Source organism: Colius striatus, chromosome 4, assembly GCF_028858725.1.
Source record: "Colius striatus isolate bColStr4 chromosome 4, bColStr4.1.hap1, whole genome shotgun sequence".
In the NCBI taxonomy this organism is placed as follows: domain Eukaryota; kingdom Metazoa; phylum Chordata; class Aves; order Coliiformes; family Coliidae; genus Colius; species Colius striatus.
In genome coordinates this window covers 71,038,624-71,062,339 of record NC_084762.1, presented here as the reverse complement: position 1 = coordinate 71,062,339, position 23,716 = coordinate 71,038,624, and the positions used below count along the sequence as shown (strand labels likewise).

Sequence of the window (23,716 nt, the reverse complement as noted above, 5' to 3'; positions counted from 1 at the left end):
TATAGTTTCTAGAAGTCAAGTGCAGGGACAGATGACCCCATCCCCAAAATAAGTCTTGAAAAACACCCACAAACCTGGATGGGGTGTGGAGAAAGTTTTTCTGGAGGAAAAAAAACCAAAACACCCAACTTGAAAGCTCTAGATCTAGTGTCAGAGCAGCCAAATGAATCCCCTTGCTGTTGGAGATACTGTCTGTTGTCCAGTTATGAAGATTGAGGCCCAGAGAAACAAGAGTTTTCTTCTGAAAGGGAGAAAAGATAGTTAAATGAGCTTCTTCAGCATGTTTTCATAAGTATTGTCTTAAGAATTGGGATTATTGAGAAGCACTTAAATGCAGCTGATACTTGATCTTGGCAGACATTTCTGTGGTTCACTATGCAGAGTAAATGCTATGTAACAATAGCATTGTTACTGTTACAGAAGATCTTGGAGATGGAAAAAAAAACAGCTTCTTTTTTTTTATATTGCTTAAACTTATTTTTATTTGCAACTTTAAACCAATTTGTTTGAATTCTCCCAAGCCAGAGACGGTCTTAAATCCCAAAGTAGAATGCAATAGCTCTTTTAAATTATTTGACTCACTTCTTCCTCTCATGCCTTTACTTTTTGCAATCACTGTGTAAAGATCTGCCCTTCAAAGTAATTCCATCATCTGTATCAACAGTGAAAGCTATTAACAATTTGGGTTAGGAGAGCTTATCTAATGATCTGATAATTTGGAATTTGAGGCACTCCTCTGGAAGTACAGTGAGAAAAGCCTTACAGCTGAGCAGAAAGTCTGGATCAAGCAATCATGTACTGATGAAGATGGAAAGTAGCTCCATTGCATCCTGTTTCAAGAGGCAAGGTGCTCAGAGTTCCTTCCTCATGCAAGGAAGTAACCTGGTTGATATAATGGAATTTATGTATTCATTAACAAAACTGCTCTCTCTGGTGAGAGCTCAGAACATGCAAGCAAGAGGAACTGAGCTGTCTCATCTGCTCTGTCTTGTATCAGGTGGGAATAGCATTGTGAGATCAGTGTATATATATAGATATATAGAGAGATATACAGATATGTATCTGTAGCAGATATGCTGAAGTCCGAATGGTTGCATTGTCGCAGAAAATATTTGGTCTTCAAAAACAGTGTTTCCTCAGGTTTGTCTGAACATCCCTGACCAAGAAGGTGCCAAGAACAACACACAAAGTGCAAGGTCGGTACTTCTGAGTTCAGCAGTAGTTGAGAGTGGTTTGGTTTATAGGCGAAGCAAAAGCCCTGAGCACAGGCAAGGGCAATCACCTTTGCAGTCGCTGCATGCTCTGTTTTCATTGTGTGGGGCTTGTGTCCTGGGGTTTCAATATTCAGTTCACCTGTTTTCTGAGAGAACTTGCATTGCTTATCTATAGGTTAAGAAAAGTACAGTGGCACAGATGCCATCTGAGGTTTCTCTTACCTGCCTCAGACCACAATCTACAAGCATACTCACCTTTTTGACAGAATGATAAAAGAAAATCTGAGCAAATGCTTATCTTCAGATCTTGTTTCTTGCATTTTTCTGTGTAACACAGTTCAGATTGCTTTTTTTTTTATAGCATACGTATTCTTTGTTCATGCTGCTCCCAGGAAAGAGATGCACACAATACATAAACTAAATATACTTTTTATTAGCAAGGCTTTCAAAATACAGGCTTGCATTCAGCAGCTTAGCTGAACACAGTTTAAAGCGCATTGAATCACCCCACGCACCACTAAAATAGAGGATGAGTGCTGTGGCCCTGTAGGAACCACTGCTTGATTTTCACTTCAACCCATACCAGTTTCATCTAACTTTCTGTCCTTCCTACATCAGCTGTGGAAGCCACTGCCTTTCTTGGCAAGACTACCATGATATTCTCACTTGAATTTTGTTTTCTGCTTCTGGTTGGCTGCTCCTGTGTCATTGCACCAGTTCCTGGATACCCGAAGTGTGGCTGCAACCAGCTCTCATTTCCTTCATCCGCAGACCTCCCAATCAACTTCCTGCAGAGTGCAAAGTCCCCTTCCTAACCTCCATTCCTGACATCTCCCAGAGTCTCTATTCCATGTGTTTACCACACTGGTTTATAACTGGGCAACTGAAGTCTCTGCTGTAGACCTACCCCTCCCTCCCCCCCACAGCTCTCCTATTACCAATCTTTTTTTCACAGGTAGTTTCTCCCTCTTGTTCTTACTCTGTCTTTTCACCACTCCTATAAAACTAGTTCTGTTCTTGCTGGGTTTCCTTTCATGAATCTATCCTCAGTCATGTTTGGCCACAGCTGCTGTTTGATTAGCAAATTCTGATTGTCCTCTGGTTCTGGTATTGCCTTAGAACCTGAGCCAAACATGGCAAAACCCGAACTGTCTGCCTTAATGTTACTCCTCATTCTTCCTCTTAAAGTGTTCCAATAACCACCAGTGAGAATTACAAAAACACTACACAAAATCATATCTTTTCTCATTAGCAGCTTCCCCTGCCACTTGCTTTAGCGCTCTGTCCACACTGTGCTGCCCCGGCTTTGACTATCAGAGTGTCAGGCATTGGCTACAGCACCAGGTCCATGCAAACCAACACTGTTCCCTTCTTTCTGAACACTACAGCTTTCTGAATGCCTCTTCTTCCCCAGCTGTGGGGTTATTTTTTCCTTTGACTTAAGAGTTCCCCCCCTTCTTCAAACCAAAATAAGTAGCTTCTAGGTGAAACTTTAAATATTGCTTCTTTAGCAGGCTTAGTGAGCACACCTCAGCCAGCTTTGTCATCGAGTCAAAGCTGAGGTTCTCCTCACAAACTGCTTGCAGCTCCAAAGAATAGATGTCAGCTAACAGCAGATAATCTGTACATATTTACATTGTTCATCAAAAAAAGCAAGACATGACCCAACCATACTCCAGCAAAAGCAAAAAATCTGAGGCAAGACACACAGAAAGGATGTTTCCATAGGATCTACCAGTCCAGGGCTATCGTGTGTGAACATGTAGGTAGGTGAATGTAAGCCTTTATCTCATTTAGAATTGGATTTGCACATGCAGCATACCAGACCTAACTGAAAAACAGGCAGAATCACAGTATTGACTGTGCAAATTGTGCCAGCTAGATGTAAGGTAGCAGGATCAGTTCTTTAACAGCAATAATCCCTGGGTTTATACAGAAGCTTGTCCTAGAATCCAAACAGATGAAAAATGAACCCCTTCCCTCTCATCAGAGTATCCCCTGGAACTCAAAATGTATCTCCTTGGATTTCTCTTCCTATTTGTGGACAACTATTTTTTCTTTATGCATCTAGTTAAATAAGAACCTTAAAAATGCCAGGGTTCCTTAATATTGTGTCAATACATAACAAACCTAGTCGTTATTTTTTTTTATGCTGGTAAGTAAGTCAACAGAGGGTGTCCAGGAATGTGAAGCTGAATTTTGGTTTGTTGAAGCATCCACTGTAGGCAGTATAGGCTGATACTTAAGATGTTGCCAGTGATCTCAGATTAAAGAGACAGGGAAGGAAAGTGCAAACTAGATTAACTTAGTCTCCAGAACAAATTGTTTCAAAGGGACAGGAGAGCTAAGAATATCAAGTTTGTTTTTTTCCCTGGGTTTGATGACTACTGATGATCATTAGGTTTTAAGGGTCAGTTTAATATTCTTTTAAGTACAAAACTACTTTTATTAGAAAATCAGCTAGCACACAGACAAGTGTAACATGCACTCAGGCTCAGGGTTTGCTTGAGCTGAAGTGTTCTAGTGTCTGCAAAGACAAAACCATCTTTGAAACACTGCTTAGCTTCACTATAATTAGTGAACTATACAATAAAGGGTCTTCTTCCCCATAATCCTTGTTCCTTACGCCAAAATCATCCTTAACCTCACAATTTTTTGAGCAATTCAAGATTAAAAAGTTACCTAAATTGAAGGGTCTTGAGAAAAAAAAGCTCTATGTAATTCAACATCCTTGCTTCAAATTCATACCCCTAATGCCACCAAAACCTTCCTTTCTCTGTCAGAGTGTTTCAGTTCCCATTTTTTCTGCTAAATAGAACGAGGTATTACTGTCATTTCAAACAAAGGGTGGCTTTTCCTTCAGGTTGGGCAAGAGGAAAAGGGGGAAGTAAATGTCCAAAAAGCTCTCACATCAGTTGAGGTGCTCCCATCTTGCTCTTACCTCAAAAAATAATCCAAAATGACAGAACATTGTTCTTTTACGGTTCTACCACCTTACTGATCCAGTCTTCTTTTCAGAGTTCCTGAGCTGTGAGAGAAAGAACCATAGCTACCTCCTTCTACAAACTAAGTATTTTTTCAATACACAACCATCACTCTATGAAATCAATCATTGAAAAAAGGTGCCTACACTCAGCAGGCCAGAAGGAAAACACAGTATATCCCAACAATTCCCCTAAGTACTGAGGAGCAGGGACCTGCAGCTGTAGGACGCACTTTGGTTTCCCTTAATGTGTTGGCACTGGTTTTGGGAGCTGTACTCTCTCTGTGCATTCACTGGCAAGCCTGAGCTGCTGGCCCAGCCCAAGGCACTGCACGTTCCTCAGAGAGAAGAATCTGATGTTCCTGTCACAACTCTCTCTTCATTGCTCGCAGGAAGGATTTCGGCATTTACTCAGTAGAGTAAAACTCAGCCTTACTCTCTTGTGGCAAATGTTTTAAGTATAAGTCAATCACCTACTGGAAATCAAGAAACAGCTGTGCTGGTTCCAGCCACTCTGACAGGTGCCTGCCTTAGCAGCACCGACTGCTGAATCATCACACACGGGGAAGACTGTTCAGGAAATCTGCCCCAGTTTAACGGCTGGATACTACTTAAAATAATCTCAGCAGCAGTTTAGCTCAGAGATACATTAAGAACCAAAGGTGAACGTAAGAGACATTTCTGTACTAGCCTCTTAGAAAATACATAGTATGATTAACACACCTTTACAAATTCTAGAAATTCAAATTAAATTCCTTTAGCTATTTTTTTTCCTTCCTGTCTTCATTCTTCTAATGAAGTTTAAGTAGTAAACATCTTTTTTTTACATCCGTAAAGTTTAAAAGCTTACCTTTCTGACTCAAAGAAGAGATGAAAGATGCATAGTTCCCTCCAGGGGACTATTAGAACATAAAAGGAAATTCAAATTTTTATTTTTTAAACCTAAGAAACAAAATTATTTCCCCAAAAGACAACTATTAAGTGTCAATATCTAATTCACAATAAATGCCGAAAGTATGCTTTAGGTAAAACTATCCTAAGGCAAAGCATGACTTTTCACATCTCCTCTCAAAATACTAAAGAGGAGAGAAACATCAATTTCTCTTAGAATCAGAAACCCACTTTCTCACCCAGTGAGAAAGTCCACTTACAACTTTAAACCTAGCAACTACTAGAAAAAAGATAAGACAGGACGATTTTTTTTAGGAAAGCTCTGGCTAAAAACAATATTTCTATACTGGCTTAATAAACATGATAAATTAGAAAAATGGGGTCTCGCACACAAATTTTTATCGCAAAAATACAGCCAAGTTTGATTTAAAAAGTTAAACTTCAATGTGCTGTAACACTGCAGTGAAGTGTAATAACAGGACAACAATGCCTGCTACAAATTTGTCACTGCAACACACAGAGTTTGTAAGCAGCTGCAGCAGCCAGGGCTAGAGATTTACCTATCTGAAGCTTTTTTTCCTCTTTTTGCAAAATAACTATTTAAGTAAATTGCTGCTTTTGTTTAGTTGGCATTTTAAATGTCTCTCATGACAAATGAGAAAGGAGCAACATGCCAGGATAAGTTGAATTCAGGCATTTATATTGACACAAAACTGAAGGAACTGAATCACAGCGCAGATACATTTTCAATATATTAACCCCAATAAAGTCTGTAATCAAGTATTTAGCACTTGTAACACTGGGTGTCAGTTAAAATTATTAAGTATCACAAGTTGAAGATGGGTTTATATTTACACAGTTTCTGCCAAAGAAAGCAAAATATAGAATCTCAATTCAGTTATGAAGAAAATCAGCCTAGAATTCAGCATTATGAAAACCAGCTCAAGTATTAGTATAAAAAGTGTCTTTAGTATTGGCAATGGATGGTTAAATCCAACCATGTAGGCTATGCAGAAGTCAATGTGCTCTATATCATGTGTGTTAATGCATCATTTCATAAACTACTTTGGACGCCCATTGAAAAGAGAGTCATTTTAATCCTTGCATACTTCACCTTTTCAACTTCTATGTTCGAAGTCTGAGTAACTCACTGGCATGCATGAAGCCCTGCAGCAGCCACACAACCCCATCACATTCAGTAGGCACAGAAAACAGGCGTTTATTGCATATAGGTATCTACAAATTGTGAAAGTTAGACAGCTGGGAAACTAGCAAGCACTAGCAGGTTTACAAACTCTAAGCCTCATTTCCTTTTAAAAATCTGTCCAAGATGTAATATGGAGATTCTAATCATGCAAATACAATACCTTAAACTAACAGGATGTTCTTCACCACATAAAGGCCCCAAACAAACAAAAAAATAAATAACATCTATTCCATCACATTGGACCTGAATTCAAATGTTTGGTCATAAATCTGCTAAAACCAAGCACTTTTGTTTATTGAGAATTCTGGAAGATAACTCGAGTCTTCTAACAAGCCGTTGCTTACCTCACTGTGGTGAATAACCCTTGAGTGTATTTAGGTAAACTAAACTTCACTGTGAAACCCAGCAAATGAAATCTAGGTCTTACATTATGGAGCAGAAAGGTGAAACTTCAGTACAGAGGTAGGTATAAGTTAAGTCTTTGTTAATAAGCTTTTAAGAGTTACAGGAACTATGGCATGTTTGGTTTAGGTTTGGCAACTTTTTTAGCTGGCTGTGAGATATAACCCTTTTTCAAGTTTCAAAAACTGCAGGCTAAAATAGTTTTACTGTTCTGTGTTGCTTTAGCAATAAAAAAAAAAGATAAATAATCAATATGTGGTCAAATGGGAGATGAGAGAATCTATCACCCGCCTTCACCAGTCCAGTGATCCCATTCAGTCTTCCTGAGCTAGGAAGCAAAAAACTTCAAGTTTTCTCACACACTTAACTCTTCAGTAGCACACTAGATATTCACTATATTGACACTGTAGTAAGAGCACTTATATCTGCACTTTATTGTTTACGTTACTGAGAATTCTCAGAAATGCACATGTCACTGTAAGGGAACATCCCACGTGAGTCTTTCTGCACTTGCCCAACTGAAGGCATAATGTGAAAAAACATTAAGAGATTGTGTCAAATCATGCATTCAAGATTAGCTGGGAATGCTTATTCTTTTATTCCACTGATCAAATGTGATAGTTTCTAACTTTTGAGGATTACTTCTTGTGTACAAAATTCCTTCCCACAGTAAAAAACATTTTACCAAGTGCTCATTCCAAGTATTACTATGGCTAAGAAACAAAATCCTTGTTTAAAGCAGAAGGCTCCAAATTTGCTTTGGGACCAAGTAACACTTTGTACTAAGCAAGCTTTCTGCTTTTAGAAGTTATTTTAATTTCATGGTATGAATATTTCGTCACATTTGACACTAAAATGAAAAGCCACTCTGGTAGGCATTGCTTTTCCCAGAGGAAGTCTGCTCTTTCAGCTGAGCAAGAGATGACAGGCAGGTCAATATTAAGTTAGTTTCATTTTCTGTTTATCTGGAAGTAATTCCAGTTGAGCAGAGATCAGTTGTAATAGCAGATCGATTGTTTGCATTTTGGAAAGGTGAATTATCATAGTACCAGCATCCTTCACCAAGCAATACAAGCGCAGGTTACTTGTACACAACAGAAATGTGACTGCTATCAACTTTCACGGTCAGTGAGTGTTCTGTTAAGACTACATCTGTAATCCTGTGTGTGAAAGCTTCTAAGGTCTCACTTATGGTACCCCATCACCTCCTCCATCCCCACTTTCAATCAATTCATGTTTCTTCTTTTGCCTTATTGCCAAGCATCGCGCGATGCCCAGTGCACCTCCTTTTAAAAACCGCACAAAGTTGTCTCCCACCAGAGGCCCTAAAGCAAAGAGGTTGGCTTCTTTAGTGCACTCGTAAGTGTACGGGTCGATCTCTATGGGATTCCCCTTGCACGTGATAGGCTGATTAGAGTGATGGCCTATGCTATGTCCTTGGTCCTTTAGAAAGAACAGATTTGGGTGAGAACCTATCAGGACTAAGGCTACAGAAAACTTCACAATTTTCTTCAGTCCGGAGGCACTCTGAAGAACACATTTCATTTCTGGCTTGAAGGAAAGTACATTGTGTTCAGGGAAACTAGTGTAGGCAGAATGTAGATTAGAGACCATGGTATGGGATTGAGTACACATCATATGATAAACCTTATGGTATTCGGGGTAGAGCTTTTTAGGTAACTGTTGGAAAATCAGGCTCGTGTCAGTAACTCTTCTCCGAAACACGTGTATCACTGGGATGTTGTTGTTGTAGGCACACAGCACCGCATCAGCTGCTGTCAGTCCAGCGCCCACAATTAACACAGGGTCTGCCTTCCCACGTAACTTCCCTTTGCTGATGGCAGCTCCAAAGTCAGACATGGAATGGAGTACAAAAGGAAAGTCTTCTCCTTCAACTTGCAGCCGGCCAGGAGAATCAAAGGTTCCTGTGGCAAGAGCCACGTTCTCAGCAAAAAGGCAGAAGGGCACATGAGAACCATCTGTTGCTCGCTGATAACCTCTCACTTCCCAGTTTCTCTTTATTAGTGATTTCTGTCCGTCTTCCATTTCCAACTGCTGTGTTGAAATATCTTCATGTAGTTGACCTCTATCTTCCTCATCCTTTCCCCGGTAAAGCCTGGATACCGATGTTATGTAAACGTTGTCTCTGAAATTCTTTTGGAGGCCCATGACGTTAACATAGTGTTTGTAATAGCAAGCTATTTCCTCTGGCATCACTCGATTGCTCTTTATGTTCCTAAAACAAAATTCAATGATTCCAGTTAATATTGAGACCTTACTGGCAATGTGAATATCATCTATGACACACCACCTGACTGTCAAATTTAAGAGGATTGGATCTGTTCAGGGTAACTGACATTGAGTTTGCTATCTTGAAACGGGTTAAATTTGCTTTGTTTGGTCTCTTGATTCTTGATATACAAGAGGAGGTAACTTCTTTAAAGAGTTGTGAATCTTTCTGATGTAAAGCACTACAGTGGTTAACAAACTCAGCCTAAGAGACCTCTGCAGGAACATGAAGGACTGCATGGAAGTGTTTCACAAAGGCAGTTTGGTGTCACAACTGCCAACAGTATGATTCTGGCTAACCTTGTACTCAGTGAGAGTACACTCACTTATAGAATCATAGAATGGTAGGGGTTGGAAGGGACCTCTAGAGATCATCTAGTCCAACCCCCCTGCAGAAGCAGGGTCACCTAGATCAGGTTGCATAGGAACATGTCCAGGCAGGTCTTGAAGACTTCCAAGGAAGGAGACTCCACAACCCCTCTGGGCAGCCTGTGCCACTGCTCCGTCACTCTCACAGTAAAATAGTTCCACCTAGGATGGAAGTAAGTAATTAAATATCATAGTAATTGTTAAATTTCAATTTTGAAACTTCAGGTTCAACATATCACTTGAGTCAAGTGTTCTTCACCATGCTCTGCCAAAGACCTCTCCCCTGGGTAAAGGTAATGTCAGCAGGCATTCCATACCACAGGAACGAACAAAGCAAGTATGGCACGGAACCTTAATGCAACTGTGTAAATGGGGTTAGGATGTTGTCATGGTTTTGTGTGGAGCCACTTCTGGTAATCGGGAAGGGGCTGTAAAATGGCTCCTGTAAGAAGTTGCTTGAAACTCTCCTCAGCTCTGAACCAGATCCACTTCTGGGGCTGAGCCAATTAGATGCCTCCACAATCACTTTTTAAGAAGAAGAAGCCAGAAGAGGAGGGTTCTTCCTGTTTATTCCTTCTTCTGTCCCTCTTTTCCGGCTGGTGGTGGTACAAGGAGTGGGAAGAGAGAGAGAAGCAACCATGCAGACCCTAAGGTCAATGAAGGAAGAGAGGAGGAGGTGTGCTGGAGCAGAGACTCTCCTGCATCCTGTGGAGAGGAGTGGTGAAGCAGAGATTTGTTTGCAGTTTGTAAAAGACCCCATGCTAGGGGTAGTGACCATGCCCAGAGGAGTCTGTATCCCGTGTGAGGAACCCTGTATTCACAGAAGTTGTAACTTCTGTGGAAGTTTGGTGTGGGAAGAACCCACACTAAAGAAGTTTGTTAAGGACTGTGTCTTGTGGGAGGGACCCCGTATCAGAGTAGTGGAAGAATACAGGGAGTCATCCTCCTCTGAAAAGAGAGAAGTGGCAGAGACTATTTGTGAGGGTGGGAGTGGTTGGGGGGTAATAAGCAAGAGACTGTTGTGGTGCTTCACTGCTGGCCGGGCAAAACCACGACAGATGTCCAAGTGTCCAATGAAAAAAACATTTTTGCACTGCAATCCTAGTATTACATCTGCTCTTTTCTCATGTTTAGTGCATTCTCATCTACTGAAAAATTAAACTAGTAATATAATGATTTTGAACAGACGCATGAATTTAGCTGCTTCTAGGTAAGCTCTAGGATGAAGGCAAAAGAAACAGTACTGAACATCAGGATTGACACTGAATTACACTTAAAAGCCTATTTACAAGAAATCAGGCTATTCATTCTCATAGATTAACGAGGTAATAGGATATGTACTTTTAAATGTTCAGGCTACTACTGTGAAAATCCTGGTGAGATATATATTGAAAAAGACAATGCAACAGTGTGACACCTGTTCAATGAAACTTAGGAAACTATTTTACATGACTGTAAGCTTTCATTATCATCAATACTTTTAAATAGGCTTAATTGTAGTACAATGGGTCAGCACTTCTGTTTTTAGTATTGTTGAAAACTATAATATAAACAAATTAGCTTCAGATAATAAGCAGCTTATGGGATTTCAGTTAATAAGGAGGCAAGATTACTGTGGTTATCTAAGATAGCGACTGAAGAACAAAGGTACAGTTTCTTCACTATAAGTGTCGTCTTGAAGCGTGTAACAGTCTGCCTTTAAAGACGTATACCCAAGTAATTCTACTACTTCTTTTGCCAGGAGTGGTACAAGAACAAGTTTCTTTAATTTTGCTATAACAAAGCCAGGAAAATTAAAATTTCAGACAAAGCTTCTGCAGAGTGTTCCTGCATTCATCTGCCAGCAGACATCATTATGAACTAATGGTAGAATCGGAGTGAAAACAGTAAGCTTGTACAAGACAGTAATTTTTCTTCTCTAAAATTTTTCCAAGAAACTTACTACTAGAACATTGGGAAATACTGAATTATGCTCTTAGTATTCATTTATAACAACATTTCAGATGCTGCAGCTTTGCCTGTAAAAGCAAGTACTAAAATTGACAACTTCCTGATTTACAGAAAAGCTTAATTTGCATCCCTGTTGAAAGAGGAACTTCCTCAACAGTGCTGTAGATTTTAATTTCCTCCCTCAATCTTCCCTCAGCTCTGACCAAAACAGTAACAGTTCTTCTTTGTGAAAGGCTGATGAAAGACACCACTGCTAGTATGTATGCTTTCAATGTGCTCAAAGCAATTACTGCAGCTGACCATTGCCCCTTTTTTTTCCATCAGGCAATTTAACAAACAAAACAAGAAGCCCTCCTGTGCACAATGAAGTCTGAATGTTTTCCAGCTCTTAAAAAAAATGTTACCTGGATTCTTACAGCAACTAAGTTTCCCAGATACACTGTGCAATATCTTTACCTGCGTTTGCTAGCTGCCCACTCCTTAAAGCTGAGGCCAGGCAATTCCATCCAGTCTCCAAAACTGATTGTTAGCATAGAGCCTTCCATAGACTATGGAGAAAAAAACCCGAACAGATGTGTGACCAGTTAGTTACATTCCAAATGGATACATTTATGTAAAACATGGTGAAATTCTTCTCACTGAACTCATTTAGAGCAATAAAATACTGGAATGTAATACCAGGACATTATGTGGAGTGTTGATGAACGGTTTTTGTGTTACAGTTAGAAACTATTTTAATTAGCAACCACATAATCTAACAAATCAGAAGATGAAGAGAGGATAAGTGAATAGGAGACTAAAAACAAGCTATTTACAGCACAAGACAGGAAAAGAAAGTGAAACCAACAGCATATAAACACATTAAGACTTAAGAGTTTGTATAAAAGCTCCTGGAAACAATGCAGACAAGAGAAAAAAGTCACAGAAAATGGCCTTCATTGCAATCCATTACATTTAAACTAATTTAAAAAATAAGTAAGACAGGAGTTACAGTCACAAATCCCCAAAGGGCAACCTTTTCCTTCCTTTCTCATCTCCCAAACTTATTTGTGCCTTGATAGTCGAGCAGTTGAAATTGTAATTGCCATTACTACATAAAACACCTATAGATAATAAGAAAAATCCCAAACTACATACCTATCAAGCTACCCTAGAAGCGATATGAAATTTTTACTCACATGCCAAGCCCCACCAGGCGGTCCTTTACCAAGTACTAGATGTGGAATATAATTATGTTGTTCTAGCTTCCAGTGCAGAACTGTCGGGTAGTCGTACCCAAAGTCAGCATCAGGGTGAAGCAACGTGTCAAAAAGCACAGCAACTGGGTTCGAAGAGCGCCCTTCAAGGCCTTCAGACAGGTACTCCAGATCCTAAAGTGTACGAAAAAGTGACATGTCCATGCAACTTTTACTAGCACAGCAACACCGTGCTTTTCTCATGTACACAGGTTGAATTTCAATAGAAAACGCAAATAGTTCAAGTTGCATTGTAAGCAGAGAGAAGTATGCAACACAGATATTTGAGCTGAACAGTTTTTAGAAATAACTGCTGTGATTCAGTTCTTCTGTAACTCCGAATAATACATTTCACTCATTTAAAAATTACATGTTAATCACACAGTAATACCGGGGTGGGTCAGTATTTGAAATTCCTTGTAGAAAAAGAAATACATATGAGACAACTACTCAAGAGATCAGAGTAAGCTTGCAACATTTCTATTTACAAATTGCAGACTGCTTCTAGCAAAGAATTGCTAGTATTTCTAGGAGACACATTGTGATAAAGCAAAAATTGGAATCTAAAAGGATTAATTTTTAAAGATCAAGTAGAAAAGCTCTTTTGACAGCTCTTCGGGAGTTCCAACACTAATTTTATTACATTTTCAAATAATGGATGAAGTACATGAAAGCCTATGTAGCCAAAAGCTTTGCAGCTTACTCTCCTGCCAAAAAAAACCCCAACCTTGAGACTTAAGGTCAACATTATATGCAAAACAGCAGAGCACTAAATCAACCAAACAAAACCAACCCAAAACCCAAAGCAAAATAACCCCTCCTTCCTCAGTATAAACACATATATATGTTTCTACTTCAAACAAATTAGTCACACAAGCAATACAGTTAGTGATAACATTCTGAATAAGGAGTACAGCGAGGTGAGCAGAAAACAGTACCATGGCAAACAAAGGGAGACAAAAATGATAGTGAAGATCTAATTAATGAAATCAGACAGAAAAACTGGATGTATACAAGAATAACAAATACAGCACAAGAGCAACTCTGAGTGCAACACAAATATTTAAGGATGCATCATGTTCAGAAAGGAAAAATGGGTTTTGTTTATAGAGGATATATGTCCCTAATGTTGCTAAAAATTAAGACTTACTGAGAACTGTAATACTTAAGAAGATTTTAACTTGAAGTATGTTAGCAGCATTTGTTCTTTGATGATAGTGCCCAAACATCCTAGGATATGAGTGCTGGAATTCTTGCATCAGCTCCTTATTAAGTGGTGCTTTAGACACTTTTGGTAAGTAGTAAGAACACGACAAAGGGCAGATAGTAAAACCAAAGAACACCACAAAGAAAAAGCCCTCAAGAACCACAAAAACCACCACACGTCCCAGGACTAGATCTAACGGTCATTCATTGATTCCATTTAAATTAACAGAATAACCTGGTAATGCATTAAAAATACAACTAGGTAAGTAGGTTGGTTCTTCACAATGCAATCTGCAGATTTTTTTTTTGGACAATCGGTTCTTAAAATGCATTCCTTTTCATCTGAAATACCCAATGTATAATTTGTCAGAGACCCCTGAATAAGGCATACACTGCTGTTCATTACAGGTAGGAAAAAGAGAGGCCAAGAGATAGTGCTAGTTACTTGAGGCCTAGTTACTGAGCTTTACTTCGGCCTAATTCTTCGTGAAGTGAGAATTTTGAGCCTTTTCTTGTCTATGGCACTATTTATGTAACTCCAAAAGCATTTTAAACAGGATCATTAGAGAAAGCCCACTGTTTCACAAATCACCCTGTAGTAGGAAAAGAGCTAGACAAGATGGCAACCAAAGCTTACTTGATCAACAATGGAAAGATGCCGAGCTCCTTCTAATTTGGTATGCAGAATGGGGTTTGGGTGTATAGCTTCAGGAGATAAATATGGTCTGTACCCAGACAGCAGGTAAGAAAGACAAATTCCGGAAGGTCCATTTCCTATTACAGAAAGAAGTTACTGCTTTAGTAAAAATATCAGTAATTTGAAGTTTGTAAATCATTAAATAAGCAGCACTGAAATCACACTGAAGTAGCATAATGTGGTGTCCTGATTTGAAGCCGCTTATACACGTCACAGTAAAGCAAAGTTTAACACAGGAACTGCCTCCAAATAAACCGAGAAAAGTCTTTTTCAGATAACAAGAAACATATGTGTGACCATTTACATCATGAAACAAAATGCACATAAAGGAGTTTCATATTTCAGTATGTCAAATTCACTGTTGTGTGAAAATGGTCCAATGGATAAGATCTGGTCTGCCTGCCAATTACAGTGATATTTCAGTATTAGTGCCCTCTTACACCTCCGCGTTCCCATTTACACTGGGTCCTGTAAAATGCAGACCAGAAAGACAATCTAGAGCATACGCTCTTCAGGACTGCCCATAAAATAAAAGGAAGAGACAAGCAGAAATCTGAAGACTGCAAGTCAGATGAGAAGTTAGAAATGGTTCAGCAGCAACACCACCAATTCAAATATCTTTCTATGTCCTTCTTGTAGCATTTTATAATTCATATAAGTGCATTACTGCAATTTTAATAAGCCAACTTATTTTCAAAATGTTATGAAAGGTGTGAAATGGATGAGACTAAAACATTACCATAAGGTAATTATTTCTATTTACTTGACCATTATTAAACAAAGTAGGGGACCAAACTTATCAACATGCAAATACAGAAGTAATGTTCATGTTGCAAAGCCAAGATACCACAAGCTAGGGGAAGCTAAAGTCAGAAAAGTATGTGCTGTGATAGAGTATTTAAACACATGACTATGTACTGTTATTGCTATAGCTCCTCTTCCCCATTAACTGAATGAAAGGCACAGTGTTCTCCTAATGAGACACTATTTGGTATTCTGTCTTTGTTATCCATCTAGAGTAGCACACGGTTATTAACCTCAAGATCTTCAAGACAGCTAAATCAGAAGTCTGAAATAAAAGGTTTAAATATTGATAGTCATGCTTATATTATTTCCCAAACCACTTCCACTTCCATTTTGTCATTTAAAAAAATAAAGAATATGAAGAATCCAGTCCAGTCCAGTTCTGGGCTCCTCAGCTCAAGAGGGAGAGAGAATTAACTTCCAGAGAGAGTCCAGCACAGGGCCACCAAGATGATCAGGGGACTGGAGCATCCTCCTTATGAGGAAAGGCTGCAGGAACTGGGGCTGTTTAGTCTAGAGAAGAGGAGACTAGGGGGGGAATCTCATTAATATTTACATATATCTAAATGGTGGATGTCAGGAGGCTGGGGTATCATTTTTTTCTGTTGTATCTGGTGACAGGCCAAGGGGTAACGGGATGAAGTTGGAACACAAAAAGTTCCATTTAAACATAAGGAAAAACTATTTTACTGTGAGAGTGAGAGAGCCCTGGCACAGGCTGCCCAGGGAGGTTGTGGAGTCCCCTTCTCTGGAGGTTTTCAAAAGCTGCCTGGATGAGCTCCTGTGTGATCTGATCTAGGTGGACCTGCTTTAGCAGGGAGGTTGGACTAGATGATTCTTTGAAGGTCTCTTCCAACCCTACCATTCTATGATTCTGTAAATCTTCCACACAATGAAAACACTCTTCATTGCTGTCACATCATTCTACTCTCCACTATCAGCATGAAATAGCTGGCTATGCTTCAGTCCAAGAATCTAAAGCTTAAAACAGATGGCAAGCTACCCCTGTCACCCACTTGCTACATGAGATGGTTGCAAGAGAGAACCTCAGCAAATACACTGAAACCATTCATAGCAAAACCATATGAAGTTAACACCCTAATCATCGCTACAGTTCACAAGCATTCCCATGGCTGAGTAAATTCTTAACTCTGTTTTAGAATTATATCTTGTGCACAATAAAGAATTTTGTTTCTTGAGTACATAGCTAGATTTTTTTCCTACTGGGTTGTAAAGGAAGCTAGTCTACAATGGAAAGAGAAAAACATGTGTCATGTCCAGGGATGCCACGCTAAGGATTCTTCCTACTGGATAAGACTAAAAAGAACCAAATGGATAACAAAAGTTACCAAAAAAGAGGCTGGCAAAGGCCAAGGAAATTACTGATGATGGGATTATATTAAGTTGAATTACTGTCACTGAACTGCCTAGCTGTCCAGAGAGATGATCCAAATTCAGTTCCCATTCTCTGAGCAGACTGACTCCAAAGGAAAGAAATTCCCATGTTGATATGCTCTCCAGAACACACAAGACAAAGGTTCAGTTGCAAGGCCTGCAGTTAGATTTGTTGTGATTTTCTCAGAAAATCCTAAAGGGGAAAAAAAAATCTTTTTGAAATGAGGAATTTATACCAGAGGAGTTTGCCCTATTTTTTTTACACACAATGCCTCCAATAAATGGCTCTGATCATAAGTGAGAGGTCATAGAATCATAGAATCACAGAATGGTAGGGGTTGGAAGGGACCTTTAGAGCTTATCTAGTCCAACCCCCCTGCTCAAGCAGGTTCACCTAGACCAGGTCGCATAGGAACATGTCAAGGTGGGTCTTGAAGACCTCCAAGGAAGGAGACTCCACAACCCCTCTGGTTGTGGGCCCCTCACAGTGAAATAGTATTTTCTTATGTTTAAGTGGAACTTTTTGTGTTCCAGCTTCATCCCATTACCCCTTGTCCTGTTGCTAGGTACCATAGGAAAAAGGGATGTCCCAACCTCCTGACACCCACCATTTAGATATTTGTAAATGTTAATAAGATCTCCCCTCAATCTCCTCCAGACTAAACAGCCCCAGTTCCCACAGCCTTTCCTCGTATGAAAGATGTTCCAGTCCCCTGATCATCTTGGTGGCCCTGCACTGGACTCTGTCCAGCAGTCCCCTGTCCTTCTTGAGCTGAGGAGCCCAGAACAGGACACAGGACTCCAGATGAGGCCTCACCAGGGCCGAGTAGAGGGGGAGAAGAACCTCCCTTGACCTGCTGGCCACACTCTTCTTGATGCATCCCAGGATGCCATTGGCCTTCTTAGTCACAAGGGCACATTGCTGGCTCATATTTAGTTTATTATCAATCAGGACTCCCAGATACAGGATCAATGTATCACAAAAACCTCATGACCCTGTTCATTTAGGAAGCAGATACTATTATTTTAATAGTAGAAGCAGAAGCTTCTCTTGATCAGCAGTAAACTACAGTACAATCATCTTCACATTCTTGGTCTAAACTTAAAGCAAATAATCAACTTAAAATATTATAACAGCCTTTTTACTTATACAAAAATCTTAGAACATTGTGTTTACACAGTAATGGTCACAGCTAGCGCAGAAGATGAAAGTGTTTAGCACAGACCATCCCCTTGACTTAGAGCTCCAGCACTAAATTCTTCAATCCAAACTCAATGAAACAGAATGTATCCATTTCTTCCCAACTTCTTGAAGACAGGTACATCACAGAAGTGATTTAATATTATCACAGTACCTTAATACTCCATGCAGAACTGCAGTATGATATGCAGCACAAGCTTAGAATCAAATCTTTACTTGGGCATCATACAGGGAAAAATGGTGACGGTGAAGTTAAAGAAAGGGGAATATGTGTTATTGCTCCATCATTAATTTAACTGCTTACACATGTGCCCTCTTTTCATTTTGGATTAATAAAATGGTGCAATAAGTAGTGGCCACACGAGGAAGCTGAAAATACACTTAACTACAGCTACACAGAAATCACACGGAGATTAAACTTGCAGTATGCTGACACAGGAGGAGGATGACTGTTTTTGTATTCTTCTACTAGATTATTAAATATTTTAGATCCCTTTTAAGGCTCTTCAGACAGCCACTGAATTAGCCATAATAGGCTGCCAATAGAGATCAGCTTGCAAAGTGTCTTAAACATACCTGTGAGAAAATCATTTGGGTAACATGTTTGTTTTTCAAGGAGAAAGCCTCATGGCAGCTGTGTCCAGTGTCAGCACATAGCAAAGGCGCTTTAGACAAAGTAAGTACTGAGGAGAGGTATTTGCATAACACATATTTGCAAAACTGAACAGTGAAAACTGAGTCGTTGACCATATGGCAAACCTATACTAAGGTTGACAAAATGACAAGAGAACTGTTGCTCTTCAACTATGACGCAGAACTCAGCAAGTGATTCATGTCCGTCACATCCATGTAAGTCTATTACATGAGTGCTATTTTAAAGTGTCATGAAGAGAGCTTTGAGAAGAGTCACTGAACAAACACCACTCCAACAAAGTTGCGGAGACTCACTGTGAGCACACTATATTGAAACATTCCTTCAAATCTCTGCAGGTACAGTTAAAGCTGTTGGGTTTGCTGTAGTACCAACAGCTTTGGACTAGATTACTGAAAACCTCCTTTACTCCAGATCTTTTCTTTATCCCCTCATCAAGTCATGGCAGTAAGAAGCTGTGACCAGCTGTTGCTGAAAAACCTTGGCCCAACAGGCACCATCCTGGTGCTCTGAATTAAGCTGTGTACCTAAGGAACATGCTCTCTCTGCTGTCCTGTCATTCAGCAAGATTTTTCAAGCCAGTAACTATACAATCAAAACTAAAATTTATCAGTTTATACTATGCTGAATTGACTTGAATTCATGTTGGAAAAGATGAGACAATATTCAGACACTAGTGATGGAGGCAACAAAGGCAATTTAAGAGAGAGGTTAGCATCTAACCAATATATGGCACACATTTTACTTTATGCTTTTCGCTGTCCCATCTGACCCCATAGATGGCTGCTGCCGCACCACCAACAGCCTCCAGCCAACATGAAGCAGATATACCATGTTAATGAAACTCTCTGTGATCAACACTAGAATCAAAACAGTTCTTCATTTAAGACTCACGTTATCTGCTGCCAAATAATGCAGCTCATTTTGTCAAAGCACAATTTCAATTAAAATGTACTCCAATAGCAAATCCCTCGACATATTTTTGTGCTACTGTTGCTAACCATAACAACTGTATTACTCTAATAAACATCTTCACTGCTTTAGGATGCTAAGCATTAGCTATTTGATGACAACTTTATACAGCAGGTCTAGGAAGGTCTCTGTCAATGATGGAGAATCTTTAAAACAGTGAAAAAACTCACCTATTATTACTACAGGAAGAGTAAGAAGGGAGTCTCCAGGCAGAACAGTTTCTTCAATTAAAGGCATTCTTTTAATCTTCCTCCCAAGGCTGTCACCGAAATACTGGACGAAGGAATTCAAAAGCTGTCCTTCGCTTTCAGGGCTGCTGTAACTTCTAATTAAGAAGGACAGATGGGAGAAAACTAAAATCAAAGAGTTGAACTATCATCAGAACAGTCTTTCCAAAAATAAAGTCGCTTTTGATGCTGTACTTTAAGAGCTATGGAATTGGCAAAACCGAGACTGAAACAGACATGCTTCTTCCGGTATACAAAATTTTACTCTTTGGCACAGCTTTTATAACAGAAGATTTTTTAAAAGTCCACTTTCTCCTAGAAACTCTAGAGAAGAATAATAAGAAGGCACAGATGGCTCTGCAGAGATGCAGGTTTCTAATTTCAGTTTATAAAAAGCCAAAGTATAACCAACAAGCATTATTTTGATCCTCTGCACAGTAGAACTCATTCCTCGTTATCCTTATCAGAAGAGGAGAGATACACACTGCTTAGCCAATTAACAACACTAAGGCCTGCCAAAGGCTAACAGAGCAGCTGAGGTACAACAGCAGCAGTTCACAGCCATTTGTCTGGATTTCTCAGATCTTTCTCTGCAACATCTACTCCGGTTCCTCCACAGTCTAAACATGCTTGTAGTATCCAGTGACTTGTTTTATATTGTTTACTGTTTAATTATTTAGGAACCCTTTCTAAAGCCTTCCCAGGTCATTGAAGAAGCATGCACAATCAGTTTAGCTAGAAAGGAAGGGGTGAAGTAAAAATAGTCTGCCATTGGCAGTTGGCTTATTAAGTTTGAAAGATTTCACAACTTTTCAATTAAAATGCCCCAATCAACCAAACAGAATGTTTTTCTCTTTACAAACACAGTTTTCATTATTAACTTAATAAATAAATGTGCTCTTATTTATTTCATAAGAATCTGTGTATCTTAAAGCTATCCTAGTATTTCCAGAACTGTTTTCTACTCAGGCCCAAAAGCATAAATCACTGATCCAATTCCCATGTTCTTCGGGCAGCCACATACACTACACGCTGCCTCAACTCCCACAACACTGAAAGTTCACTGTCTGATTACAGCTGCTCGTGAACTCTTTGTGCTCATGGAGACAACATACTAACAGCATGACATAGATGAAGACAAGCAGAAGGCAAAGAGAGGGTATCTAATTATTACACTGCTTTATTCACCTCCGCTTTTAGATAGGTAAAGGTAGACTATTATTTTCCAGTCTTTGCTCAAAGCTGAGGCAACACTAATCTGTGCTTTTCAAGACAGGCATGCATGCTTTAGTGTGCTTTAAATATACTTGCTGTGCTAAAGTGAAGATAAAAAACAAAAGAAACATTCCAAAACCTCTTCTACAGGATATACGCAGAGTGCTGTACGCTACAGAAGAATCTTTCAACAATAGAAATGCTGTTTCTGTGTACCTCAGATAGTGCCACACAAAGTATTCAAAACCTTTAAATATAGCACAGAGTCTAATTTTGCATAGAAACATTCATGTACAACATGCAGTTTCTCAGCTATTGTGCATATGAAGCAGATGAAGGATTGCTGTCAGGAGCATGTTTCTCATATGCAAAGACATTGTACAAAAACTCAGCAAGATCTTAAGTTAGGGGCCACTATCTTCCTTGCCTCAGAATAACACTGAAAGCCACCAAGTACCAGAAGTTTTTGTCTTGATAAAATCTCATGGCAGACAACAGCTCTGCAGTGGTGAGGATTTGGCAATATCTGTGGCTTTAGTCCTGCAGAGATGCAAGTAGGCTCAAAGATGAGTCAGTTCCAAAGCTAGTGCTTAGTTTATGTTATGCCAGCCATACCAAGCAACCTTAGAGAATCACATTCTGCCAAACACCTAGATTCTAAACATGTTCAGGTTTGGTAGGGGGTTTTTTTTGCTTTTTAGTGCTTTTCTGTGAATTGCTTTTATTTTTAGTTGGTGTGGAAAACCCATTAAGAGGAAAGGCACAGCATGTAAGTAAAACATTTTTCTCCCTTTGAAAAAGATAATAATAATTCTTTCATAATAACTGTCTTAATTTGCTGCAAGTTGTTCAAATGAGAGGTGTCTTTTTCAGGTAGTGGTTTTGAAAGATCCTAGAATTCCCTAGATACTTTTAGTAAACCAAATAATTAAGTAAACTGACTGTAGTGGGTGATTAACAGAAACTCCGTTATATAAAAGGAATTTAGATTTGCTCTCAAGTTGGCACTTTGGGAAGCAAATTTAACGTTGTCAGATTGCTGGTTGTTTTTAAGCAACTGAGAAGTGCGATACCCAGCAGGGCCCGGATCGCCGACGGGGCAGCGACGAACCCTGAAGCGACACCGAGCATCCGCAGGCACCGCTCTGCCCCACGCGCGGGCCGCGCTCCGGCGCCGCACAAGGTCACCGCGCGCCTCCGCCTCCTGCCGCCCACCGCCGCTGTCCGCCGGCTCAGCCGCGGGCCGTGCGGGGCCGCGGGGCGTAAGAGGCCGTGGGACGTGCGGGGCCGCCAAGCAGCGGCCCCGCGGAGGCCGCAGTACCGGAGCAGCGGCGGCCGCGGATGCGCTCCCTGTCTGCCGCTGTCCCTGTCCTCCTCGGCGCCGCCCGCCCCCCTTCTCCTCCTCCCTCGACCACTCAGCCCACTCGCCCGGCGGCCCGGCTCCAGCGCCCGGGGAGGAGGGCGGCGGGCAGCCCCCATGACCCACCGGCCGCTTTTCCCCCGCCGCCTCACCTGACGTGACCGGCCAAGGAGCAGCGGCAGCACCACACGGGCATGGGGAGTGCCGGCGGGCTCGGGGCGCCGGCGGGGCCCAGCGATGAGGCTGCCGGGGTACGCGGCGCCGCGGCTCCCGCGCCTCCTCCTGCCGCCACCACCGCCACACTGGGGCCCGCGCAGCGCTGTGCCTCCTCCCCGCTCACATGCGGCGGCGGCTTACGGGCAGGAGGAGGAGCCGCCGCCAGCACCGGCGGGAGGAACGGAGAAACAGAGGCGGGGGAGGGGGAAGGAGGCCACCGCTTCCTCCTCTCAGCCCCGCCGCCTTCTCGTGCCCGCTCCCCGCAGAAGGCTGCGGCGTGCGCCGCTCCTTTCCCGGGGAAGGCTGAGAGGGAAGCCCCGGCCTGGCACCAGCACGGGGGAAGGAGGAGCGGGGAGGCAGTGCAGCGCCGGGGAGACACCTTCTTGGGCCGGGGCGAAGCAGCAGGAGGGGCCGCCCGGGGCTGCCGCGGCCTCCGCACACAGCCACCCCCGAGGAAGGCAGGGCCGCTCTCCGCCGCGGCCCCCGCAGCTTACCTCAGGCGCGAGGCCTCCCCGCACAGGCCGCTCCGCTCGCCGCCGCGGAGCACATCCACGGCCTCGCCTCGCCTCCGCTCGGGTGGCGACTCGGGCGCAGGTTACTGAGGTAAATGACACCGGGTTGCGATGCCAAGGTGCGGTACTCACCCTGCTGCCCGCCCGGACCGGAGGTTCCTCCTGTGCCCTGACAGGTTTCACGTGTGAAATGTGCATGGGGAAATTAACCGATATCAAAACAGATTAAAAAGTTTTGAGGCACTGTTTGACGAATAGACACTTTTTTTGGGGGGAACTGTATTTCATATATGTTCTGTTAGTTGCTTTAAATTGTGTCTTATTGTCAGTGTTTTGCAGGTGTGCTTATTTGGGAGAAATAATTTCTTATCTAGTCTTTCCCAAGTGCCAGAGTGGCTGAGTCTGGCAGGAGGTCAGCCAGTCCAAACCTCAGCTCAAGCAAGGTCACCTAGAGCAGGCAAGTTGCATTTTGAGTATCTCCAAGGATGGAGATTTTATGACCTCTCTGAGCAACCTGCTTGGGTGTTTGGCCACCCTCAATTTAAATGTACTTCCTTATGCTCAAATGGAATTGCCTAGTTCCCGTTGCCTCTTGTCCTGTCCCAGGGAACCACTGAGAGGAACCTGGTTTTGTCTTCATTCTCTCTCGTGAAGTATTTATGCACCTGAATAAGATCCCTCCATCCCCCCTTGTCCACTAGCTGAACAGTCGTAGCTTG

The 23,716-nt window shown here is 41.3% G+C and overlaps 1 protein-coding gene across 2 annotated transcripts; it reads right to left on the bottom strand.

The window, feature by feature from the left end:
• Nucleotides 1-2,148: 2,148 nt before the first annotated feature.
• OSGIN2 (oxidative stress induced growth inhibitor family member 2) lies at nt 2,149-23,074 on the bottom strand. Of its 2 annotated transcripts, none has more exons than XM_061995797.1 (6): nt 22,980-23,074; nt 19,638-19,792; nt 14,384-14,520; nt 12,484-12,675; nt 11,762-11,853; nt 2,149-8,933 (listed from the first exon to the last, which is right to left on the bottom strand). In XM_061995797.1, exons 2-6 carry the CDS (start codon nt 19,702-19,704, stop codon nt 7,886-7,888), a joined length of 1,536 nt encoding a protein of 511 aa, XP_061851781.1. In that variant the 5' UTR covers nt 19,705-19,792; nt 22,980-23,074; the 3' UTR covers nt 2,149-7,885. The 2 variants fall into 2 exon arrangements, with proteins under 2 accessions (XP_061851781.1, XP_061851780.1); XM_061995796.1 differs by lacking the exon at nt 22,980-23,074 and adding an exon at nt 22,422-22,575.
• Between the last annotated feature and the right edge of the window lie 642 nt (nt 23,075-23,716).